Source organism: Branchiostoma lanceolatum, chromosome 1 (genome assembly GCF_035083965.1).
Source record: "Branchiostoma lanceolatum isolate klBraLanc5 chromosome 1, klBraLanc5.hap2, whole genome shotgun sequence".
NCBI lineage: Eukaryota > Metazoa > Chordata > Leptocardii > Amphioxiformes > Branchiostomatidae > Branchiostoma > Branchiostoma lanceolatum.
Genome location: NC_089722.1, coordinates 22,416,674 through 22,444,568, shown reverse-complemented (window position 1 = coordinate 22,444,568; position 27,895 = coordinate 22,416,674). Strand labels below are relative to the sequence as shown.

General features: G+C 40.6%; 1 protein-coding gene and 1 long non-coding RNA gene across 18 annotated transcripts in view; both read right to left on the bottom strand.

The window, feature by feature from the left end:
- LOC136441901 (autism susceptibility gene 2 protein homolog) overlaps positions 1-27,895 on the bottom strand; it is a 227,259-nt gene that overhangs the window by 140,350 nt on the left and 59,014 nt on the right. Inside the window, exon 1 of one of the 15 annotated variants that reach the window (XM_066438521.1) lies at positions 26,121-26,201. The exons of 9 other annotated variants lie outside the window; for them this stretch is intronic. In XM_066438521.1, coding sequence (XP_066294618.1) covers positions 26,121-26,186 — 66 coding nt within the window. In that variant the 5' untranslated portion in view covers positions 26,187-26,201. Of the gene's footprint in view, positions 1-2,465; positions 2,588-12,977; positions 13,102-13,219; positions 13,241-19,742; positions 19,766-24,614; positions 24,713-26,120; positions 26,202-27,895 lie in introns of those variants that run through there. 5 more of the 15 variants (XM_066438537.1, XM_066438562.1, XM_066438585.1 and 2 more) reach the window with 5 other exon arrangements.
- Positions 6,731-9,325, bottom strand: LOC136442017 (uncharacterized). Of its 3 annotated transcripts, none has more exons than XR_010756949.1 (4): positions 9,060-9,325; positions 8,193-8,644; positions 7,638-7,859; positions 6,731-7,471 (listed from the first exon to the last, which is right to left on the bottom strand). It is a non-coding gene; the product is annotated as an uncharacterized lncRNA (long non-coding RNA). The 3 variants fall into 3 exon arrangements; XR_010756950.1 differs by having other exon boundaries at positions 8,234-8,644; positions 9,060-9,324; XR_010756951.1 differs by having other exon boundaries at positions 8,271-8,644; positions 9,060-9,324.

The following is a 27,895-nucleotide window of genomic DNA, read 5'->3' as shown; positions in this document are numbered from 1 at the left end:
GTGAAATGCTTCCATTGCCAGAACAGGCTCAGGAAATACATTCACTTGTCATCTGTTTATCCTACCGTCCATTCTGAGCCTACCGGGAAACCTTGGCTTAAGTTTAGAAAATAAATTCTAGATTTCAGTCAGATAGAACTGAATACTTGAAAAACAAACCAAAGTCCAGTTCATACACCCATTGACTGAGTGAGGCATGGAGAACAACAGTATTTGACAGAACTGTCAAACATGGATTGAAAATAAAAAACCAAGGACCCTCAGTCATCCAACAAAGAATTGTTTCACAATGTAAAACAAGACATCTGAAGGCAAAGTCATTTCCATGCCCTTATGGTGCATCCTGTGCAAAAAACAAGCATCATTATCCACTGAAAAAGGCTGGCATCTGCCTGAATATAGGCTACTAATGCAGTGTGTATCACAGTGGGAGAAGTGATAGGAATTAGTACATAAGTTCCATTCAAACCTCCCCTATTCAGGTGTAGATGCTGCTACAATAGGGGACTGTGGAAACAATAGGGGCCTAACAACTTCACTAATGGGTGTATTCAGGTGGTACTTACCACTGGGAATCCTGTAGTGCTGGTACAAACAGGGAATACACAATCTACAGGATACCTGTATGATCCACTACAACCCTTAGAATGAAAGCAATTCTTGTTGGTCTAATAAATAAGCTAGTATTCTTTTATCAGATGATGTGAGACTTGTTTTATGTTCAAAAGTCTACAGCAACACTATAGCAACGAAGAATTGTGGTCCAAAATTCAGTGAGCCCAATCTCGTGTTGGAAAATAAATGAACTTTTGCCACAATGTTATATACCAACGCAGATGAACATTCATGCTGATAGTATGAAACCATTCATCTTTTAAAACGTATCCTTCTCAGTGTCAACCATGCCATGGGTAGAGGGTTGATCTTTCTTCAACTTGCAAAGAAACAAAATTTACAATCAGAAATCCTAAGCTAATGAGAACAGAAAATATGAAAATAATTGCCATACGGCAACAGTTGGATACAGTTTGCCTTTTATCAGATGATGTGAGACTTGTTTCATGTTCAAAAGTCTACAGCAACACTATACCCGGTAGCAACGAAGAATAGTGGTGGAAAATTCAGTGAGCCCAATCGTTGTGTTGGAAAATAAATGAACTTTTGCCACAATGTTATATACCAACGCAGATGAACATTCATGCTGATAGTAACAAACTGTTCTTTCAAAACGTATCCTTCTCAGTGTCAACCATCCCATGGGTAGAGAGTTGATCTTTCTTCAACTTGTAAAGAAACAAAATTTACAATCAGAAATCCTTAGCTAATGAGAACAGAAAATATGAAAATAATTGCCATATGGCAACAGTTGGATACAGTTGGCACAATCTTTAAGACTTCAGCCTTTTTTCATGTGCATTTATTTCAATAGTAAATACCCAGGAGTACTCAGAATTTCTCCATGTTTTCACTCTTTGTTGACTCTGTCAGATAACTACGGAGATAAAAGACAGTGCACCTCTGAAGTGGTGACCCAGAATTCTCAAAATCTGCTAATTGGGCACTCCGCTGTCAGCTATTCACATAAAAATCACAAGCACTTCCCGCGCCAGGGGACTTCATCAAAAGACAACATGCTGAATAATGTGGGACATACTGAATCATAAAAAGGCAACACAAAAGACGGATACCCTAACAACCTTGCCATGGGATATGGAAATATACTCATTCGACAATTAACGGACACTACTGAATTACTCAGTGGATGGTAAGGAATCCGTTCATATTAGAGCTACTGGTAAGGCTTTGAATGAGAAAAATCACCACCTTTGAGGCAGAGCCATGCCGTTACAACGGTTTCAAAAATACTTCCCATCTATAGTGCATGTGGTAATATGTTAGTCAGCTAATACTAACCATATATTACTATACAACTGTGAATCTTGAGGGATAGTACACAATTTGCGTTTCTCATAGTTAGACCACTTACCAGCAGTTGGTGTTTAGCTCAACAGCACCTGTGCAAGTGAACAAACCACGTCACAAGACCAAACCTTCCTGCCATGTTAGGCTCCCTAAGCTACATTAAAAGGAATACAAATCCTGTAGGATACCAGGAGATAGGTCACAAGGACTTAACCGACAGGATAGCTTTGTACTAATTGTAGGTAACCTTTGCTCTAACGACCTTGCAGTCTAATATGAAAAATGTCAATGCAGAAAAAAATTTACAAGAAATATTCTGACACGCAGTTTGACACCTTTAGTAAATTATGATTGATTCTCAATACCCTATCCTCAATCCAACCCTTGACAAGTTGTCAGCATATTATCTCAACAGTTCTATAACAAGCAACAAAAGCTAAGAAACTGTGCAACCTGTATAGACCACCCAAAACATATAGGGATCTTAATAATGATAGACAACAAACTAGGTAAAAATGTAGATATGTGCTTTGCCTACTCACCTACAAAACCTGTAAAAGTCTGATCAAGTTTTCCAACTAGGAATGGAAGAGAAACTGCAGATGATAGGAGCAGTGACTCTCTCTTGCAGTCACTAGCATGTAAAGTACATCGGCTACTTTAACACAAGGCCCCCTGAGGCTGTCCTGTTTACCTGGCGTCATGCCTGAATACAAAGAACAACTCAACAAGTGCCTGTCTACAATAATAAGCGACCTCACGGAGTCAGCGCCGCATGGAATTATGGGTGTAGGTCAGAGGTCAATGTCCCTTCAGAGGGACGCGCGAAACCAAGCGTGGAACATGTGGTAGTGTTTTGTTCAAGGCTTTCGTTGGTTTTGACGTCTTCCGCTATATGTTTGTGGATGTTATGGCGTTTGATTGTGAGACAGACACAAAGGGCAGTCTTTGGGGCCACTGTGCTGTGGTTGGGTGTGAAAATGGGCGATGAAGAGTGGAGAAATGGGGTTACTAGACTTTTCGCCCCCTGACCCGTTCGTCCCCGGGTCCTTTCGTCAAGTTACTCAATTTTTATCATAACATTTCATGAAATTTCTCCAAAAAAAATTCACTGTTGCTTTCTCAAGTCTTTCACGTTGGAAAACCGACTCTCAAGTGACGCGCGAGCGGCGAGGAACTGTCATGAAGTCGCCGCCGCGCCCACCATCTTGGTTGTTTACGCATGTTGCAAATCGCTCGTGGGCGCCTTTTACGGAGTTTGTAACCTGGAAGCTGACTTTAAGTGACATTTTGACAAGCATTTGGGAAGCCGAACAGTGCGCCGCTAATCCAGGCTTTCCTTCGTTTATTTTTGCACGCAGTGTTTTGTTTTGTTGAATTTGCGTTGTATTCATTCCATACCACTTTATTCGTTTGAAACTACTCTTCTACTCTACTCTACTCAACAAAATCAACACATTCAAGCCGGCCAGTATTTGTTTGTTTCACCGCCATATGGCTTAACACATCGCCGGCCGATAAGCACAAGTTGCGTAAGGCGCTATGGGTTTCCGATCCACTCACATCGGGCGGACCCCTACGCTTATCAACCTGTGTGGCCGGCTCTTGTCTACGTCTGTCCTAATAATTTTGTGGCTATTCGGAAATACCGGACCTACGGCTTACCGTTCCGCTAAGGACTAAAGCCATCACCAGTAACGTCCTATGCACAGATGGTGATTCGCACCCCGGCCACGTCTACATCACTGCACATCATAAATCTTGCGGGTAAATAATTTGTATTTGGGCCATAGCACGGTGTCAGATATGGTCTTTATTTGAGTGAAACTTAAGTAATAATTGAAGATAAATCTATGGTAGTGGATACAATTTTTTCAATGTATAGAATGTTGTAAAGGAAGATGGACAAAAACAGATTTCACTTCAAGTAACTTGAATTTATTCCAAGCCATTGTGTCCTCAAATTAACACATAAATAGTCTATGTCTAAGCCACCATTTATTATTATATTCCCCTTCCAGTGGGAAGGGGGATATACTGTTTTTGCTTGCCTGTTCTTCTTCTTCTTCTTCTTTCTTCTTCTTCTTCTGCCAAAAACCAAGTAGATGTGCGGTGGTAGCTCTACTAATGGTATTGCAGCAAGTTATATGTACCTTATGTTACAATGTACGGATGTTATATTTGAGATGTAGGTACCTATAGGAAAGGTGAATACACCTGACAATAAATTATGCTAATGAGGACATCATTTGCATAATTTATACAAAAACTTGTATTGCGTTTACAGTAAAAGCTGCAGATGTCATATTTGAGATGTAGATAAATTTAGGGAAGGTAAACACACCTGGCCATGAATTATGCTAATGAGGACCTCATTTGCATAATGTATGCAGAAACTTGTATTTCCCTTACCGTAAAAGCTACAGATGTCATATTTGAGATGAAGGTATCTTTAGGAAAGGTGAACACACCTGTACATAAATTATGCTAATGCGGACCACATTTGCATAATGTATGTAACGCTAGGAACCATTAATTCGACACCCTTTTAATTCGACACTTTTAAGTATTGGCTTGCCAATCAAGATTCAGCAGGTTGATGCAAAAACTGTAAATTGCATTCCAATACGAGTTAAGTACTGATGTCAAAAAGGTACAGTCGTAAGTTCATGAAGATCAAACTTTGCAATGACGAGGTCGTCAATTTACTAACCGTTTGTTTTAACGTTACGTATGTCATGGGAGAGAGAGCAGCGGCAACACACCGTCATAATGTCGACATTTTCTTCTTCATATCATCACATTACATATCTATACTTGTATCGATCAAAAGAGGAATAAACAATATGTCCGTCAATAACAGCAAATAAGTCTAGTTTTGTCCTTGATCCAAACAAAGCCCGAATTATCCAGAGGCTTTGCGATCGCGTCTTCGGAAACCGCCATTTTGAATATTCCCAGAATCATACGGGTGATCACGTGAGCAATAGCAGACGATGCAGATCATTTATATTTATTCATTTATTCATTTTCCCCCTTTCCTGTCTTGGATTATTAAATAGACATGTCCAACAAGTGTTTACAGGTCATCAGCAATTTGAAATAGTAACCGACGTCAACAAATTAACTACTCTTTCTATTTTCCCCTATTTTCAAATGTAAAAGTCCGGAGCCACGTGCAAGCTAGTGCAAACAGGTATTGAAGACCATACCAACCGTCTCACTACGGGTTTAGCATGCTAATGACAAGGTTATACTATAGAATAATTGAATTTTGGCAGCAATTAATGCAAAAGTTAAGCTTTTGCATTCTTTATAAAAGACACGTGTTATTTTCATATTTCCGGAACATACATCCCAACAGCGGCTAAGACGATAGCGACACACGAGAGTCGTACTCCCCTCTACCGCATTGATGTTCGCTTGGTACAGGCCGTTTCCGCCTGGCATATATTTTTGTTTACCGGGCAGTAATGCAAGCAAACGTTAGTTACTCGCATTTCCATAGCTGTAGCAGGCTCAAGTATTAGACCTCAAGGTTTATAATAGCCACGACAGTGCAATGGAACATAAGAACGGGTCTGCCGCAGGACGATGTTTTTCAGGACTATTTATTTTGACCGCAGTATCGTGAGTGCATCAGCGGCGTACTGACTGTGACATGTGATCCCTGTAGTAACTAGTGTAAGTGGCCGTTGGTTGACAGATAAATAGGGAAATAACCGTTGTTCTGACTATTGAAATTATCGGTTCACAGCGACATTGTTGTATACTGTCGGATTAATGGTTCGTTTGGAACAGATTACGCAAGGCGTCGTCATGTCGGGTCCTATGTTGAAGACGTAATTTTTCCGAGATATGTCAATGATTTGGAAGAGTGACACACATGTAGCAATTGCGGCAAAAACAACGTACACGATACAGTCCATGATTACCGAAATACTCTTAAGTCCGCTTGTTGATTTACATAAAATGGTGCGTTGGCGTAAAGGTGTCGAATTAATGGTTCCAAGCGTTATATCCCTTACCGTAAAGACTACGGATGGCATATTTCAGATGTAGGTACCTTTAGGAGAGGTGAACACACCTGTACATAAATTATGCTAATGCAGACCTCATTTGCATAATTTATGCATAAACTTGTTTTTCCCTTACTGTAAAGGCTACGGATGAGATGCAGGTACCTTTAGGAAAGGTCAGAAAACCTGGCCATAAATTATGCTAATGAGTGCATTATGCATAATTTATGCATATCCCTAACCATAAAAGCTACGGATGTCATATTTGACATGTAGGTACCTTTAGGAAAGGCCGAACACACCTGGCCATAATTATGCTAATGCCAACCTCCTTTGCATAATTTATGCAGAAACTTCGTCATATCCTTACAGTCAATGCTAAGGATGTCATATTTGAGGTGTAGGTAATGGGAGGGGAATATTCTGCATTTTCCCGAAAATGTTGCCATTCTAGTGTTCTTTGTAGCTTTGTTTCCTACTAAACATGTCCCCTTCCCTTTACAAGTGAACTGCTTTATACTAGCATCAGAAGATACTAAGCCCTTGCAAAATGTTGAATCTTAACACAGGCTACAAGCACAACAAGGGACAGTGCACATGCTCACCCCCTTCATTCTGTGGACCTTTCCATCAGAGAAGAAGGACCCGATTGGGAGAAAACAGTGGACAATGTTGGTTATCAGGAAAGACTGGAAGCCAAGGGCTTAAGTACTCAGAAATAGAAATGTATAACTTGAGTAACTTCTATGAACAAAAAATGGATATCTGTATATATATATATATATATATAGTAGTAGTATCCAGTATTTTGATTATACTGCTGCCGGGGTCCCTGACACAGGGGTGGGCAGCAGTCGGCTAGTCATCACACCCCTCTTCCATGCAGCTCTATCCAGGGGGTTTATGCTGGTCAGGTCGCACACCTACAGTCTCTACAAAGGAATACATTAAACGATACTGAACTTTAACCAAAGAAGATTTACATGATAGAGCAACAAACTGTCATCAGGCCATTCAAGTTATAAATGAAGGGCAGTGTGACATCTGCAATCATTAAATATGTAGTTCTTTATACATATTCAGACACAATTGATTACTTTCAATCAGTTTCATACAGAACACAAATTAATTCTGTCTATAAACACAGATGCATTATACACATTCAACTTATGGATATTGTCTAATAGTGGTATGTATTGTGTGTCACTAATGCATAGTTAAGTGCATACATGGTTTTACAGCAATATTTTCTGGACATTTATTTCTGACATTCATCACAATACCAGTCATCACTCAGATCATCTGCTTCAAATCCAATACACCCCCAGTGGAACCACCTGTTACATATGTCACAAGCGACACTGTTTTCATCTTCATCTTCAACATCATCAACACAGTCAGAATTACAAATTCCACAGAGGTAAACAGGCCCTGTTTTCTGTGCTTTCTTCTTCTGTCGGGATGTGGATTCAGGACTGTGTCTGCAGGTGCGCTGACAGGATGTGCAGATTCTGGACAGTCAACATTACCTACATGAACAAATTTAAAGAAAAACATTATTGTATGGGCAAAAAGAAGCATACAAGACAATGGACTAGAGTTACAGGGTGTTTTCATTCCCATGTACTATTACGCGTAGCTTAGATTTGATTTCTCATGGGTGGTTTTAAAATATATAATCTGTATATGTCTAACCTGGAGTTTCATGGTCCTTGCTAGGAGATTGCATATCCCCATGAAGACTTACTGATGCACCGCTCCATGTTCTTGATCTTTTTGGCATCTGTGCTTCCACCCTTCTTAGGCTGTGGCCATTCTGTAGGTTTTGATGGGCAGGACTTGTTTGTTATGCCTTCTGTCCATGCATGGTCCATCTTGAATAGAACCCATGCGACATCATTGCACGAGTATCCCAAGCTGGAAAAAACATAAAGGAAAGTCTGAGTACTATGTACTACTTCTTGTGTTTGTAAGAAATCATGATTTATATTATCAACTGAAAATGAAAGGAAAATGTACATGTAAGTATCTACTTCTAGAGCACTTCTTGCCATGCAGTCTAGGAAAATAATTACATGTGATGATGCAGTACTTTTATTGTAATGGCTGAAATGGTCCAAAATGCACTTTACAAGCAACAAATTGTAAAAGCAGTCAATAAAGCATTTATTAGTATGACACATATACATGTACATGCTTTACAATACATTCAGATATGTTAGTAAACTACTTTGTACACTATTCAATTACTTGCATTGTCCAAATATACAGTTCGACGATATTATTATCACCCAGCAAAACAGGAGCAATAAGCTGTCCGGATTTTACCAGTAGACTTCTGTAGTGCCACAGTGGTAGTGCAACCCATACTTGATGTGCCTCATCGTTTCTCCTGTGATCTGGCACTAGCTGACTTCACAAAGCACACATCTCACTCGTCACTAATAGGGTGGTACAAAATGGATGAAGCTAGCGTCAAAGCACGAAAACTAAGGCTTTCCCGTCTTTGTAGTCACCCATAAGTCTCTTCCGTAGATCAACCTCCCCACTTGCTACCAGGTATTCCGCCATATCCGCATACATGGTTGGAGGCCAGTGCTGCATCCCTTCTTCCTCTTTTTTTCCACCCACTTTTCAGGTCTACTAGCGGGTCGGGGAGTTTCTTGCCGTCAATGGTCAACAGAGATCTGTAGTCTTCACATCTAAACAAAACACAAGAAGAAATAAAATAAGTATGATAATTAATGAGGGAGGGGGGTAAAATATCCAAGATCTCTCTACCAAAGACTATGTAGAAATCATCGCCACAACGACAGTAAAAAGTGCAGTTAAGTGAACTCCATATTTCTCTTCTAATACATGTGGCGTGAAGGACGTGCGCCTAGAGTTCAGTGTGCGAAGGAGGCTTATGAACTAAGAGGGTATAGGCCTAGGGCCCTGGGTGTACAACGCAAAGTTAAAAGTTTGACCGGCCGTTCCCTGTACAATACGCCGCCGGCTGCCTATATACAGTCGTTGAGTTAGGCCGAAGGGTAAATTTAACGACCACAGAACATGTAGATATACCGAAAATGCACGTAGGACTTGCCACGAGACCAAGGAAAAAAGAATGCGTACCTCTTTTGTTGTTCTTCCTGGGGAGTCGGAACCAAAGGAGCGCGCATTATTGTAGCTCCAAAAGCCAGGGCCTTCGGAGGATTGACGTCTCCCGTCACTGGAAGTCCTCTTTCTCATAAAATACGCTACCAAATGGTCTTTGTGCCAAAGTTTGAAGTGATCCAACGTTATTGTATCCCCCGTGTCTGTAGATGTGGACTGGACGCCAGCCATATTTGCACGAGGGACGCGAAGGGACCTTGACCTTTGACCGGACCACAATGCATTGCGTACCGCGCATGCGTAATTGAATCTGCGAGGAGGCTTATTAAGGATTGCTTCATTGAAATAATTGGGGATTGCTCAAATAAAAACATGTCCAAGCGATACAGCAAGAAAAAGTTTCTAGACTTTCACAAGTGTTAGTTTCCAAAAAAGAAATCTTCCAGGAAATATATATAAATAACTTTAATAACATCATTCAAAGAGTGATGTAACAATCTATGTTGTAATCTTCTTTAGATACGTAAGAGGGAAATTTCTACCTAGTGAAATTAGCAAAAGGCAGTGTCTTTCCCAAACAGCTATTGTTCGATGCATTTCCTTCTTGAAGTACAAGATCTAGAGTGACTGAATATTGACGTACATATCAGTGAGACAATAGCTTTGTATGTCACAAATTTACCTGGTATTCATGGCTCATTTAGCTAACTTCTGTTCATGACGTCAGAAACATTGGCTGTAAGTGCAATAAATAGATGTTACGAGGTCATAAAACAACTGTAAGTAGATACAATTTCCTATTTCCTTTCCTGACGTAATACTGTATGACTTATTACGACTGTTACATTCTCTGCTTACGTACATGAGCCGTCCTTACGCAGATCAGATACATTGTATATAGAAGGATTCTCACTTTTCAAAATCCAAATTATTGTTACACTGTTAAGATAGATAAGGCTAAGGCTCTTGAAAGGCTAAAAATCAGACAAAATGCATCTTAATACATCATGTAATATCTGCAAGATTTCATTCCATATTCAACGCCCTAAAGTATCAATTATGATGTATCACACAGTCTTTGTCATGATAGCTAATGGAGGAAATAAAGTATCCATAGTTTCATTGACAGGAAAACCTGATTAACATTATAAGCCATCTTATCACTATGAAGGTCTAGCCTCTACCAGGCTCCAGACGTGGCTAGAAAGAGTAGAAATTGGACAAATACTGGAGTTGGCCAGCTCCTCTATGTCGATTTCTACTCTTTCCAGCCACGTCTGAAGCCTAGTAGAGGCTAATCAAGGTCATGATGTACAAGCTATTGTACTGCCAGAGACTTGGAACTGTTAGGAGGGGACTTACACAAACTGTGTCTGGAGGAGGTGTCATATTATCGAAATGTCTACCCTTTCTTCACAGAGAGAAAAGCCCAGGTGATCTTTATCTTTAATTTCAGAGGACCATGGTTTATTTTAGTCTGATGGGCATACCTGGATGACACCTGCCTACTGTTGGGAGGTGTACCCTATAATCTCACCTGTCCAGCGTACATGGCACACCTTAATTGGACAATCAATCTTGATATATGGCTTTTGTGTGGGCCGTGGGGACCTGACAAACCACAGACGGGGCACAAATCATTATCCTGACGGGTGGGCATAAATCAGACTCCCCTGTGGGCTGGTGCCGACAAACAATGTCCCATACAACAATTTTCATCACAGGTATTCTCCTGGCTTGTGCTGGTTAGGCCACACTGGTATGATTGTATGGATGACGTCCACTGGACATTCCAAAACTGATGCAAGCGTGCTTATACAAAAAAAAGGTGGACAAAAAAAAGGGGGGGATTGATGCCAACAATAGCTAGCCGACAAACAATGTCCAATACAACAATTTTCATCACAGGTATTCTCCTGGCTTGTGCTGGTTAGACCACGCTGATATGATTGTATGGAGGACATCCACTGGACATTACAAAACTAATGTGGGCATGCAAATAGAAAAGTCGCCTTTACTTATGAAATCTAAGTGGTCAGGAATGTTTTACAAATGACTGAACACACAGGACATGGTATGGTATACTAAACAGTAAATTGGTCATCTTTGTTTTTTCAGATCTTCTTCTTTGACTTTGGAAGGCTGTGCTCAGGGCTCGAAAATAATTTGTGCCAAATCATTTTTACGTGCTCAACAAAAACCTTAAAATACTTCTTTTTTTGGGCGAAACAGACGAAAATTGATGCACACGCAGATGTCATCCATATAATATCTTTATATGTCGGCCTTATCTTCCAAAATATTTTGTTTACACTGCAATACAATATTGCTATTTATTACGACCAGCTGTTACTACCATCTAGTGATAGATTTTCAAAGGATAATTTTCTCCTGACTGTGTATATTAAAGAACCATAAATAAAGGTTTGTGCCTTGCTGTTTAGGATTTGGGTTCTTTGAACTACATTTACAATACTATTTCTTTACAGTAGTCCAAGAAATAACCCAAAATATTACTTTTCTTTAGATACCTTGTGAGTTCAAAGAAGTGCTCTTCTGTCTTCAGAATGTGCTATTTTTCTTTCCAGATACAACAGAACATTGTGTATATTTTGGGCAGCAATATATCATTCCTTAGAGGACAAGGGAAGTATCTGAGTCAAGGATGGCCTTTACAAAACGTAGAAAAACATGTTGAATTTTCAGCCCTCCTGGTTTGGTTTTGGTATTTGTCCTGCCATAGCAGCAGCAGTCAGGGACCATTTAGTGTACCAACAGGCCACTTTCCACCATTCACCGCCTCAATCCAAAACAAAACAGTGCAAAAGCATTAACCACTTGTTTCGCACAAAAGCGTCTGCCTGACAGAAAAATATTTTTCTTCAATGGCTGGCGTGAAACACCCGCTGCATGTGGAGCATTTGAGCAGGAATAACAGAACCCTCCAGAACAATGGGTTGTTGACCTAGGCACCCCGTGTTGGTTAGGCTTGATATAAGACCATTCAGCAACAAGGTATGTGTCGAGTGAGAGTACGTTGGGCACCAACAAGGAAATGTAATTGTTCCTACCAAACAGACAATAATGCCAATCAGCCACCATGCAGGAATACTGAAATAATGTCCTTCTATGATACTTTAACTCTTTACCAATCCCACGTAAATCATAGACAAACAACAAAATGTTTACAAATGAGAGACAGGGACAACGTGACAAATAAATTTCAAAACCTTTAACGCCATTGTGTATAATATATTAAACACGTTAAGGTAGTGAATTGGCCCTTGCCTGTGTGTTATGTTGAGTACACTACGTTAGGTACACAGCGAGGGACTATCAGCCCCAAACAACCTCTCAAACATCCAAGCGCAGCCGTGCAAGAATGTTAATGTCGCTTGTTGATGTTTTAGTGCCACAAGTCCCTTCTCCGCATTGGCGGCCATTGTTCGCGGGGGACAGAGCGGAAAAACGACAGAAGGACGGGGTTCCTTTCTTGATCCCAAACGGAAACACAGTTTGACGAGAGGATGTCACGGTTGTTGTAACATTTTTGTGACTTACCTAGGACAGAAGGACTTAGTAAAGGTCACTTCAATAGCTATACAATGGGGACTTTGATCCCCTGTTCTAGCTTCAGGTGAGGGACCAGTGATGCCTGTCATTGGAAGCCCTGAAACAAGCCTTCCTCTGAAAACTAATCAAATGCAATTTAGCTGTACAATCACAAACACTGGGTGCACTACTTATTTATTTATTTTACTGCGGCAACCTTCCTGTTCTACTAAAGAAAAAACGAATGGTTAGCTTTTAGATCTTTTCTAAAGAAAACCATTACAGCCAAATAGACAATGTGTCTGTCACTGTACATATAGTATATAGTATGGATCTTTTTGTACAAGACTTCAAGAGACTCTCAAGGATAGGTAAGACCCTTACCTCATACAGGCATCACCACATCAAGAGAGATGTCTTCACCGATAACTATACATGTATTGTAGTCCCCTCTCACGAGATTGCTGTAATGTGTGATTCTTCAGGCTTCTTGCTGAAAGAAGGTGTTTACAGGTAGTGACAGATAAGCATCAGTACCCGGAGGCAAACAACGATAAAATCCCCTCATCAATCAAGCACAAGAAATGACAGCCTGTCACCGCGACCATAGATAGCTATCTTCTCACCTCCAAACTTTCCCTTCTTCAAATTTTCTCCATACAAAGTCCACGAGTCTGTATCTTCCCTCCAGTTGTCTCAGGGTTAAGATCATAAGTCCATATGTGAAGGACAGTAGCAAAGAGACCTCTACTGGTTTCACAGAAAACTGCAGGATGCAATGGGCATACTAGTAGCCCAGGAGATAGAGATAACACAGGATAATGTGATCAGGGATAAACAGAACAGATCAGGGTTATCTGCAGTCTTGATCAGTATGTTCCCTGGAGGGTTCCTGTTGTCTGGAGGATCTAGTATGGACATTCCTGCTACATCCAGATAGGACTGGTATTTGTGCTGATAAGATGTAACTAATGACCTCACATTGAGAAGAATCAACCTGCAGGCTACTGTAAATTCCTTTAAAGTTTGGGGTAGAAAATGGAGTGTTCGCGATGGTTTTAAGTTCGCAGTCAAAGCAAGGGTATACGCGGGCAGAAGACAGAATGTCTATATTTCAACTACGAAAACCGTGAACATTAAACTGTCATGAAAATTTCAACATTTACTTTATCAAGAGTCAATGCCACTAAGAAAATCCAAGCTTTAGCAAGGAACATAAGTCAATCTTTATAATCATGTTTCAATCGTGGTTCTCAATCATTTTACCAAAACTTTACTTTGATTTCAACCGATATCTGCAAAGCTTTGCATATTGAGATGTGAAATAGTTTGACACCGCCTCAAAAGATACCTGTTCTCTTATGCAAATCCTGAGGAGAAAAAGAACTAACACACCTGCTATGGACGCCCTGTGACTACATAAAAAAAGGTGCACAATCCTTTCATCTTCTCCAGATCAGTGCAACACATTGTCTGCATTAATTCTAATACAAGCTGTTGTTTGACTCCAGGTGCGGCAACAAAGAACAATGAACCATGGGAATTTGGAGGATCTGCAGACTTGTTTGGGGTCAACCCCTCCAGTGGCTGATCAAAGGATGCCGTCCATAGCTGCAGGTGAGGCTTTAGTAGATTAGCATACCTGAATGGTATCTGGTCACCCATCTCTGAACTCTTCACTGGGTCAAGATGAATGTCATTCTTAGCAATGTTTTCTCCCAAAAATAAACCTTTGGGGGTCTATGAAAACATACCTGCATTTAATGTAGGGTTAGATAAACTCCATCTTCAAAGGCAGACTAAACTTAATTTCGTAAAGCATACTGCATGATGTTAAATATACCACTAAGACCAGTTCTGACTTGTTTTACACTAGTCCATCATAGATTAGCGTTTTTACAACATTTTAAATTGACGGCCTGGTGCCCGTAATACTCAACGAGTCCAAAGACCGTGACATCAGAATCCGTCAGAATCCATCAGAATCCGACTGTTACGTTCGATGCGCGTTGTATGGAATAGATTCTGGGGCCGAGCCGGATTCTGACGTCACGGTCTTTGGACTCGTTGAGTATTACGGGTACCAGGCCGTCAATTTGAAATGTTGTAAAAACGCTAATCTATGATGGACTAGTGTAAAACAAGTCAGAACTGGTCTTAGTGGTATATTTTAACATCATGCAGAATGCTTTACGAAATTAAGTTTAGCCTGCCTTTAAGATAGAACCAAATGTCATCTATGATTGTCAGGTACATTTGTATTAATCAAACTTCACATTCATCATTAACCAAGCAAATCAATACATATATTGTAGCAATCTTTGGCTCTTGAAAAAGACAAAGGGTCAGATAGATTTCCCTTTTGATAATTGAGTTTAGTTTCAAATGACACACAATTAACAGTGCTTCCGCTCTAGATATCACATGTCAATATGGCAAGTGGTAAAACATCATCTTAATACCTAACCACCTGCAAACAATGTGTCGATTACAGGTGGATTTGAACATTACTTTCGCAACTAGTTTCAACACTCATCGTTGTAATTATTCACTGTACACCAGGACAGAGCTGAAGTGGGCACCTATACCTTATGGAATGGCTTGGAATATGCATGACAGTAACAAATGGAACATTAGGAGTTTTGATTAGAATACAACCCTTAGGGTAAGAAACTAGGTCATCATATGTCCTTCCTGCCTGTCTTCAAACACCTTAATCCGAGATAATCCCTTCTAATCCCTCTTTAGTCCTAGTGAAATGTCCCGGAGGTCACGCCCCATCCCCTGAATGAATGAAGATGAGGTAGGAGAGTCATCAATCATGTCAGCCACCTTCCCTTGACAATGCAACCCTTTCATCTGGAGAGATCTTTTGGGCCAAAACACAACAGTGGCTGAGATAAAAGGCTGTGTTATGTCAACTGGCTCCTCAAAATGCCTGCCTGCATACCTTCCTAAGGTGTTGTATACCATCCCAGTCTTGAAAGTCAAACTACAGCAGCACATTGATGAAAAGTGTCAGTACAAAAGTAGGTGTCCTACACTACATACACATGTGTTATAAATTGTGTGGCATTCCTTGTTCTATCTTCAAGAAGATATTAATTCCTTGTCACACTGGCTACTTTCTTTCATATCTCATTCTCAAACAGGAAATTCAGGAATCCTAAGAAGAAAATATTATAGCTGTTTTGGGCTTGTAGATCGTCTTCATTCATTCATTCATACATAGATGATAGATCTTGTTGAGTCACACACGACACTTACCTAGTGCCATTCCCCCCCCCCCCCCAAAAAAAGCCCAGGAGCAACATATTTCTCAAATCCTTTATATTCCCCCAGTACCATATTGAGCATAAATCTTCCTCACTACCTTGTTTACTTGGATGCTCCCTACCTTTTAGGAATACAAGGCACATGTACATCACATTTTACCCTTCAGTTATTCACAGACATGTAGTTATGTACGGAACGTCCTCTGAATGACCCCTATAATGACATTTTACGGCCTTTTCCTAAGCAGGAGGAACGACACTGTGTGTATCAACTTCTTAATGTATGACACAGGAACTCACTTATCCCACATAAGGCTACTTAATCCCCCTTTATCCCTCCTGATCCTCACTCTAAATCCCCAAGGCCATTTTGCTATCCAAGTAAGGTCAGAGGGTTGTGCAGAAGCATCCATCATGCAATGGTGGAGGGTAGAACCAATCAGGGAATAGGGTACATACATTTGTATTGGGTGAAGACATTTTGAGTACACAATATATCAACATGTAATGTTTGTATCTAAGGGCTGATTGGAAGGTACTTTGTGAGCTAGACTTTTCTTTACATATCATTTCAAATAAAACTTACAAACTTTCAGGTGTCCTTAATGTATTACTCCTAGCGCCGAACCAAAAAGTAAATGGCTGCATGAACGCATGTATATAAATCATAGCCATGAAAAATTCCATTTTAGCCTGCCAATCTGATCTAAAACATTAGTTTGGTGTAAGCTTGTTTGTAATTGAATAAATTAGTAGGTAATGTTCGGCAGCCATGCGGTATATCGTTCAACTGATATAATCTACTAATCAAGAACATAAACATGTGAAAAATCATTGGAAAGTACAAAACTGTTCTTAACTTCTCCATCAAGAAACCAGGACAAGTAATGACAATGTTCTGAAAAGCAGTCATCCTACATTTTTGTACATCATATGTGTATATTATGTACATGTATATCAATTATCATCCGCCTCGTCCATCTTGAAGAGACAATAGGTTTGATCATGGTCGGCATCTTCTTTGATGGCTGAACAAGCCAATTCTTGAGCGGCAGTCTCTACCACATCTTGTACATAAACATAATGTCTTTCCAACCATCAAGAGACCAGCAGAGTTGAAGCTCCACCATGCAGTCCTGCTGTGAGCTGCAGCTCCAGAGGCTACCTTGGTTACTTGTGTGAATGAGAGGCATCCCGTTTGGCGGCATGATGGGCAAGCAAATGCTATCAGCACAACCTAACAATTGCCCAGATGCTTGGACCCCAAGCTACTTCAGCGCCAGCCCTACCCACAAATCAAACTTTGGATACCTCCCAGCACATGACAACAAATCTTCCCTTCTACTTGTGGGTAACCCTGGCCAATTAGAACAATGCTCACTAATCCGCTAGTGACACAGAAAGGGCTAATGGCTACCTAAAAGCCAAACAGATAACCACTGTTTGCCGACAGAAAAACTTGCTTTCTAGATCAATTCGATGGCCTGTATCAAATTTGCATGCACATTTGACATTGACATCTTAATCACAGAGTGGAAAGTAAACTTAAACTTGAGAAATGTATCCTCAACGCTTTCACGTACAGCAATGGAAACGTAGGTTACATGTATGTTGTAGGTTAAGCGACTAAAACACCATAAAAACTTCACATGTACAACCCAATTCTACAGTACTACCTAAGGTAAAGTTTAATTACAGTGACTTTTGTCGGCAAAGCAACCATAATCTTTTGAATCAATCTCCTAGATCAAAATAAAACTGCTCAAAAGCCCGTGCACTGCATCATTTTTTCTTCACTCAGCAATCTTTGCCCAAAGCTTATCCCACTTTTCTCCAACCAAATTACCTGGGCCTTGTTAATTACTGGGTATACAAACATTTCAAGATAAGACACGTCATTACAATCAGTTAAAGGAATAGATCACCTCTTATTAATCCCCTCCAGAAGCCAGGGAAAAGTTAAGACCATGAAAGTAAAGGAATGTGCAAGAACACCTGGTCTTACCGAAATTGTTGGAGTCGCGTACGAAAGTACAAACAGACCGGACATCATTATCCATTATATCATTACAAATTGACCAATACATTGGCTGGTTGGTCACAGACATCGTATCAAAGGAAATACTTAACACCAAGGCAACACTACAAGAGGATGGGGAGAGGATTGTTACGGGTAGCAACGCAATCGATGACATATTTGCACCAAGACAGCAAATCACTTTATTGTGTAAAGCTGTAAAAAGTGGTCCTTGTGTAACCAAGGTCGGTGATCAATTATCATTATTACCTACCAATCTTCCACCCATACCGATTTTCAGTTCTTTTAGTGTTGACCCTAAAACTAGGCTGTACTTTACGATTTTTCCCACACTGATAATGTTATTTGGAAGACACCTGTTTGGATAGAGACTTGAGACCTCTCCATGCCTACAGTATGTCTGCACCAAAACAAATCAACCATTATGAAAGTATGACCTCGTTTAAACTGGTATCAATTAAAGTGCGTCCTACACTGAATCTACACACAAACAACCACCGAGTGATAACATTTAAGTATCATAAATTATGACCAACACAACTGCACAGACTGCATTTATACCTGCACAGTACTGTACTAGTGGGAACATATTAAAAGACATCCATATCCATAAAAGCTGTTAAATATTTTTCAATTGCAAACGTCACTGTATTGGATACCCTCTTTTAACACAACCCGTGGTGATATTGAAAGTGGATGGATGTATTTTTCTTCCGTATGCCCCCGAGACCCTATAGCACATCCAAAGTGCTTTCTATCAACCACAGGGAAAGAGTTGGATAACAACGACATGCTTCATCCATCACGTTCAACACTGGCATAAATTCATGCCAAGGGAATTCGATAAAAAGCAACACAGACAGGCAGCGAAGAATCAAACCCAGCTTGTTCCAAGTCTCTGCCAAAAACATACCAAACAGTGCCACCATTCACCACAGCGAGATCTCCTCTACCTGATACTGACCTCTCATTCCGACAGGCCTGCCACCTTGCCCATGCTTTTTTACTGGGAGAACAGTAAATCTACAACAAGGGAATCTCAGTAATCTGTAAATGCACTGGTTCTTCCCATTACTGACAGGGAAGCTGAATGTTAGTAGGACTAAAGCCAGATAAGGCTTACCGGCAGATCTCATTGGGGCTGGAGGGTGTGGAGATTTATGACAGTTACAAACCCTTGCGGAGACAGTACCGTGTCCCTTTTGGGCGCAATCGGTTTATTGGGTGTGGTGAAAAATGGATACGACACAGTCAGCAGCTGTCAGTTTTATCCAATCCGAGTAAATGCGGAAGGCGAGAACATATATCATGGGGAGGCAATGGCTTCAGAAGCAACAGTCTCTGAACAACTCAACCTGTTATCACCTCAGGTTGTTATGATATGAACTATCAAACGTATGTCCCCAATGGTTGACTGGAAGTACCAAATCACAAGCTACATGTAGCTCAGTAAAGAAGAAAAGTTCTTCATCTGAACACACAAACACAATGATCTAGTCAAACCTGTACAACTTACTGCATAAAGACCACCTGGCCAATGTGACCACTTTTTGGTGGTCCCTTGGATAATTTTTCCACTGACACAAGAACCTTGTCTATAGTAACCACCTGTCCATATAGACCAGATTTTATCAGTCCCGCGAGTTGTCTTCTTGGGCAACTTTGACTGTAGATGTTGTACATGTACTATGATATTTTTCTCCCAATTTCCAGCTCATGTTTTGTAGCTATTCTATCAGACAAGTTACACGTCGTATATACTTAACTGTAAAAGGGTCATGCACATTGTCAACTGGATACAAAAATTCTCTATAAAACAAACTGTACAACTCTTACCAGACCCTGACTTGCTCAGCCTTGGTAGAAAGAGGCCAGCGCCGCTGCCCTGCGTCCATTTATACACTTTATCTGAACAATCCGCCAATATCTTTGTTACCAGATTGCTCCCAGGCATCAGGCGCTAAACAACAAATATTTCTCCATAACCTATCGAGTGAGTCAACACCTCGGGGAAACACGGGCGACAAACATGTCTGCCTCTCCAGGCACAGCCACCGACAAATTCCTTCACCGGGTGCCCGACGTCAAGGTGGATCCCCGGTCGCCACGGCAACCTGCGTCGACCGACATCTTCCAATATTTTGCTATCCCAATGAGCAAATTTCTGACAAGCAATCTCGGATAAGGGTGCAACTTTAAACAGTTTTATCACTGGCTGACAAGGGAGTCCTGCCGGGGGCTGATATTTCGGGGGGTACAAACAGACCTTAGATATCTCCCCACTTTGTCAGCCCTGGCGTGCTTCCACCCTTCAGCTATCACTCGGATAAGTGGACCTCATTACTTCTTTGACTCCACAGAAGCTCAGGGAACATTGTCTCTTTGGAGGGGCCGATTCTTCAGTAGTTGGGCAACTGACATCTCGACGGTAATGCGGCAAATCCCTCCCTTCAAGATGCTGAGATACCAGAGCAGCCCGCCGAGATACGCCAGCATTTATCCAGATATGGGATTAGAACCTCTGCCATTAAGTAGCCCCGTCGCGGGATAACATTGTCCACCATGAAGCTCAATTTTTCTGTTGTGCGGCAACTATCCTGTACCCCTATGAAACAACAAATCCCCCTCTCAATACAGCCCCAGATTATGATGATCAATCTTAGCCAACTGATTACGAGTTAAGTCCAGGTATAATCTCTTTTTTTTAACAAAGGTACCTTTCCTTTATCACTATTCTATTTTCCTTCAAAGAAATTTCCAAAGATACTATTTCTCTATACTTTTGACTGTACAAAGATTACAGTTTCTAAATAGGCCACGAATACAAGCCAAAATGATGTTTGACAGTTTCACGTCCACAATGACACCAACAAAACATGCCTTCATTTCCCCATTTTTAATAGAATATCTTTCAGTACCTTTTAAGCTCTATTTGAACAGTCCCTGCATTCAAAAGTAAGTTTCTTGCCAGAATGAAACATACAGAAGTCCCTGTGTTTGAGAAGGATTAACCTACTCTTAGACCTGTTTGGCTTTATTCCTTTTAAAACTGTAACGTTTCTCTTAACTGTTTCAGATGATAACTTCATCGTTCTTTATCGATACACAGGATGTAAGCTTGGTTACCATATCTTTATCGAGTGGGCGTCTTTTGGTGAGTTTTTCTTCACCATGGATATGGCAATGTTCACAAAGTACTGTATAACATCATTCTAAATTCTCAGACACCTGGTTCCGTTCCGAGTTGTGGAGGCATTTCACTTTGAATTTAGGCTTAAGCTGGAGCCATGCATGACGCCCCGTGACGCTAGTGAGTCAACGAGATTTAAGCCTTCTTCTCCGCTTCCTAGCTCTGGAAAAATGTTAAGTGTCTAGTTGGAAAAAATAGTTCTAAATGAGATTGTTTGCCCCAAACTCTGCAAACGTTCCCCACAATGCATCGCCACACGAGGGGGATGTCCACGCGACCGGGGTCGAGGAGAGGAATGTTGTCGCTCTGATTGATCGAAAAGTTCCAACTTGTGCCGAGTTTGGCTGGGTAAACGCGATTTTCTCCAAACTCTCAACAAACGGGGCAAATGTTTTCGCGTTCGTTTCCTGTCAGAGGTGTTTGCTGCAGTGACCTATGGCGTGAAAAATGTGGTTTGTTGTGACTCTTGGCAAATCCGGGATTCACTTTGTCGTGTTTGGCAAAGTTTGACGGTTTAAAATTCAATTAGAAACAACAGGTTGCTAGTCCTGCATACAACGAGTCCTTGAGAGACTACAGAACTTCAAGGGGTAGATACAAAAGGTCACAGTAAAAAAAGGACTGGCAGCCACTCATACAACTGAACTTATAATGTAACGCACAAACGTTCTTTCATATACCAAAAGCAAAATACATATATATTTCTCCAAAAGCAAAGTCGTAGCTTTTTTCTCCAAAGAACATCCTGCATACTCTGGGTTGTTAAAAATCTACTTTCGTTTTTTCTTTCAAATGCTGTTTTCTATTTTCCAAGGTGGATTGTTGATATTTTTTTCTCATGAGACAAAGATTTAGACCGTTTAAGTGATGCTTGTGAGAATGAAAAGAATCTCCAGATAAAATGTAATTGCTGACAAATGATTGAAACAAATTCCTTGGCAATAATCCACAGCTATAAAATCAATCCATGAACTCTGTGTTTATGTACGTGCATAGATGTTTGATCTACAAAAGATCAAATGTTCAGGATGTGTCCATGTTGATGAATGGTGTATCATTATTTGTCATTAAACATTACACCGTTTATTGTGGAAAGACTCAAAATCTTGGCAAAAATTGTTTCTTTGCTATTCACCACCAAAGTGCCAGGGAGGTTCAAATGGCGCTGCACAAAGGACAGAGGAAAACAGACTACTCACTCATACTGTCCTAAGTACCTCGTTACCTACAATTAAGACCTTAAATGCATTCTAATTGCCCAAAGTTTGGTCAATTTGGAACAAAATGTTTCTAGAAGGCTTAGAATTTCAAGTGTGTTTGGTAACAAATGGCATTCAACTATACCCTGGTAATCCCCAAATGGCGGACAACCGAATTATGTCAACCAACACTTGAAACTAGCACTTTTTCTCATACTAGAATTCCTAATTCACTGGTCACAATACAATGTGGTGAACCTAGCTACGTGTAGCTTAAGAGAAAGTTTGCGATGTGTGGTATAAAGGTCTTTTACGTACCAGTTAAGAAACTTGCCTACAAACATCCTTGTTTTCATTTGAAAGGTTAAGGTAAAAATGAACCACGTGAAAATCAATACAGGGATATCATATATGTTTTCACATTATAAAAGTTGTGAATATGAATTATGATGGTAAGAAAATTACAGAAAAATTCACCAAAATGATGAATATTGAAACTATTTCCACAGAAAGACATGTTTCAATGCTTCCTCATTATACATACGAGACGGCATTTCTAGTTCTCTGAGCGTGGAAGTTTTTACAGAACAGCTTATCAATAATAACTGTACTTTCTAGCACATACAGCTAGAAACATGTCAGTAATGAAATAAAACGATCCACTTGTTATGAAGTATGCAGACTATAATTGAGATGGATGGGTGTAAAGGAGGGGCGGGGCAGATAAAGCCACCCTGTCTGTTATCAGTGGAGACAACATGGATAAGATATGGCACAGGAAAGGCAGAGGCAAACAGTACTTGGGAAGTAACTTAAGACAGGCACGGGGAAAGCCTTACAGCGTCTCACATCATCTCATGCTTTAAACCATACATTTAGTGAGGTTGCTAAAAGACTAATGGCAACCATAAAGGCATAACTGCTAGCCCAGGGCTATCTCAAGGACCCGTTAGCCCATACCCAATGGACATTTGCTTGTTGGGACAGAAAAAAATTTCCACCCTGTTTCTCCAAGAAATCTGCAACTGATACAAATGTATTTCCGAAAGCTTACAATGACAGATCGAACAACAAAAAGCAACAACATGGGCTCCCAAACAATAAGTGGAATGGAAAAAGATTTGACGCTGGAGACAGCCGTGTTCAAGCCGTTCACAATGAGCAAATCAGAAGTTGCTGCAAAGGAATGAGTGGAACCTAGCGATGAGTCGTGCGCTGTAACCCGGGAAAGGTGGTTGTTCTCATTCTTATCGCCTCCATCCATTATACTGCGGCAGGTTTATCTGCCTCGCCAATTAATCAATAAACACAGAAAGGGCAAAGAATAGCCATTCAACCAGTTTACTGCCACTATCTGAAGTAAATCAAATTTGGTTTATGGACAAAGAAACGTGCAACTGACCCCCTACTGAGAGGCAGTTAGGAGATACGGCGCAGGACGGTGGTTTAGCAGCGCCCACACTTTGCGCCTCCCGGGTTACTTGAAGAAAGATTCGCATTTTTTAAAGCCATTAACACGATGGTTATCACTACATTAAATCTGGCTTAGCTCCGAGAAAGACTGGGGCTCAGTGCCCCCTGGACGGATCAACTCCATGGCTCCGCTTCGCAAACATAACTCAACAAAACCGTTTCTTTCTTTTTTCGTCTCAAAAGACGTAGCTTCCAGACGAGATTTGGCGTCGCCACCCTCACTCCATCAAACGTACTTTAGTCAACATGCCATTTCCTAAATGGACCCCCTGGGAGGTAATCTTGTCAGAGAAATTGCTGGGAAATCTAGCACCCCAAATATCTCACTGTGGTGATTACAATGTTAGCACCAAAACTAGTGGCTTTGCCATTATCACTGCCATCAAGAGGTAATTTGTAATGGTAGCTTTTAAATTTGTGTCCTTCCAAACTAAGCCTGTGTTTTATTCCCGATTGTATGTCTTCAACATATCAGACCTTGCCATACCTGACACAAACTTTCCCTTACTACCTGAATGCTAAATACTTGAAACTGCACTCAATCTTTAAGTATTAATGTGCTCCAACTTACAAAGAATCCTACACAGCACATCTAAACACTTCAATGATATCAAGAAATATGGGCTTTGCTATCAAGAGCTACATGTGGAAAGTTCCCATGCACAGTTCCGTTACGAGAATACATCATGTACTTGTACCTTACAAATGGCAAAAACACTGTGCCTTTATGGTATATTACAGTTTCCACCAATTTCCACCAACTTGATTTTACATCTTGTACATCTACGACTTAATTTCTACACGACAATTACTTGCCGCAAAGGCAGAGAGAAGAGCTCAACTTACCAGAGCGCTGGTTTACTCCCAGGTCCCATATCCCTCCGAAGACCAACAACTCTTTGACAATCAGCTGGCAACGAGGGCCCAATACCGGTCCCACCTCGTTCACCGCCTAGATACCGGTCATTACCCTGTAATTCTAAGCACCTGTCATTTGATTAATGAAGGGTCGTTCGTGGAGGGGTACCAGCTAATTACCTCGTTACTCTCCAACGGCGAAGAGGGCTAGAGTCCCATGACTCCTTAACACATTGTAAACTTGACCCATCAGAGTCAGCTGTTAGCGTTTCTTTGTGCAAATCGTTCACAATTAGGAAAAGGGAGTTCTTTGCTTGTCATAACTCTTACCTGTGTGTGTATACAGCGGTAACTCCCTGTGGTTTTATGGCACAGTTATCAGATCAAAAGGAGCTATGGAAGTCTTGGTGAGTGCAACAAAAACAACCTACCTGCCAGTACCTGGTCTCGCATACAAAGCTTAGGACAGCTTCTGCTTTGTTTTGTTTTGGTTTACATAATCTAACAGACTCCAGCCTGTTACGACAGGCCCTAGTCAAGTGTTTTATGTAGTAAGTGTAATCAATATAACATATCCGTTAATCGGTAATTCTCACGGTATGGCTAACAAGGCTTGTTGCCCATTTCGCCTTCTTTTCTTAATGCAAAGAAAATCTAACAAGTTTTCATTATCTACATTTTGTTTCAAATGAAAACTGATATGGGTTTTCTATTCTCCAGATTTAAGAATGAAAATCAACGACATGGACTCCCAAACAATGAGGCAGAAAGAAAAAAGCTGGAGACAGCCTTTAATCAGACACTTTTTCAATGTTCAAAATCAAAATACACGCAACACTGTTTCAGTTAGTCTCCTCCATAATTTGCACATAAACGGACCCGAGGGTCAAACAGGTGTTCGCATGGCAGACTGTAGGTGAGAAGCATCAGCAACAACCACATGTGCACCCTCTGTCTGACCATGCATTTAATCATTGGCATTTAGCAGAATAACTTGTGGTGAAGCAAGTACACATCTGGTACATTACCACACCTGGATGCTGCTAAATGTAGCATGTCAGGAGACCTATTCTTGTGATAGAATCAGTGACAGCGGAAGATTTCAGTCTAGATCAATTGTCTAATACTTCAGCGACACGGTTGTACGTGCAAGCTCATAGTTACCATTCAACGTATCATACCAATCTGGAGACTGATCATTTTGCACTACAACTAGAACTCAGAGTACAATTGTATGTTACAACTTTTTCAGCTATCCAAACCAGCAGTTTCTAGCGCTAACCACTTTCCAAGCAGAGGTTGATGGGGAAGACTGTGACCTTATCATATGACCCTTTTTTTCCGCCATTGGTATGGCTGGTGGGAAAAAAGGGGGGGCATAAGATAAGGTAAAGGTAAGATAAGAAGGTCAAATTTTCCCTACCAACCTCTGCTTGGAGAGTAGCACCGACATCAAGTGTGTGGACAGCCCTAATCGTAAGCACAAGTTCTTACCTGTGAGAGAACCCAGAGCCCTGTCCTCAGCCTAGTCCAGTATATACAACCTGTCTCATACACCATACCAAAGATCCCATAGCAGGGGTTTAGTCAAAGGAGGTCAAAGGCTAATGGTGGCAGTGAGGCAGTAAAAGCCCATTATGTATCAACCTGGGACCCAGTAATCCCTGCCACTGTTACGCATTCCTTACCGTGGTATAAAGAGGTGCATTTATTACATTCGTAAAATGGTTAGATGCAATGCGACTACATTGTACAATGGAGCTCTTGAGGAGCAGTGGTAAATGATACTAAATCATACTGTTTAGCAGGAATTGCTGATGTCGTCTCATGTTTCCAAATCAATTGCTTGCAATGATATCCAAGGCCAACCAAAAGAGTGCATATCCGCACCTGTGTTTTCATTTTCAGTATTTGTAGTATTTGTTTTTGTACGTTTCGTAATGTTTTCTGTTGATGGTGACACGGAAATAAGCTGCAAGCTTGAGTCTGTCGCCATCATGTAATGTATTTAGATGTTGCAATCAAAAAAACAAAAAATAAACCAAAAGAGAACATCTAAGCAACTACTATACATACATGTATGTCAATGATGGTTAGATAAGATACGCCAACTAGAAAGGCAACATTTGCGAGCAAATACAGCATGTTTAGCCATACTCCTCGCCATGCAAAAAATGGACTCTCCCAAAATAACAATGGACCATTCTAAAATACTTGCACTAAAAAAATGAATCACCCCAGTCCAAAATTGAGTCTTCCAGTAGCACCTCAACACAATATGGACCAGTCCACAACCATATCCACTTATTGATTAACAAATACACTTCTGCTAACAAATGGACTTTTTCATAATCATTCCAGCTCAAAATTGAAAGAAATAATTAAAGAATCCTCCCCTTGCAAGAATGGGATATTCCGTGCCATTTCCATGTAAACCAGTCAAAAAATATCCGCTGAAAATTACACTCTTGCGCATAATCAACCCAGTTCAAAATTGAATTAAAAAAGATCAACCCCAGGGAAGAATGAAGTTTTCCATAGTAAACATATGAAGATTTGACAGGAGAAGAAGGAAATGACCAAAAACAACATATTTGTTCAATTCCAAGTCACCAAGAGGGCTTTAATATAATATTTGTAATATGTTTGAACTATTTTGATTAAAAGAATGTCTAAGTCACAATAGTTCTAAAGTGTTCAAACAATTAGAATTGAAACTTATAACATGTTTGAACTTATTTCACATACGTTGGAAACATTTCGAACGTAACTACACAAAAATCTCTTTATTTAGAACAGTTTCAAACCATCTATCCAAATGTTTCAATGTTCGAACAATTTGTAACAAAAGATTTTCACAATTGCCCCCATAAACGAAGGTGCTAAGTCCTCCTGTGTGTTTCTGCCTATTTTCGGTGGCCGCGCTAGACCACCAGCGGATTTGTTTTGACGGAGCGTCACCCGCGCGCGACGATGTACACTGTTCGGCACCGCTAATATCCGGCATTTTCCCGCTCCAAAACACTCCACAAGACCCACGTTTTTAGTGTTTTGCGTCGTGTGCAACACGATTCGATTTGCATTACTAACGGGACGAAAATGTTATGATAGAAAAAATTCACCCCGTCCCGGCGTCCGTCCCAAAAACATGAATGACATGAAAATATATTTTCTTACAGATTCAATCACGAAAATCAACAGCATGGGATTCCAAATTTTCGCAACGGCCGACCATTTATCATGGTTGAACTTCCTTCCAAGGCGTGCGA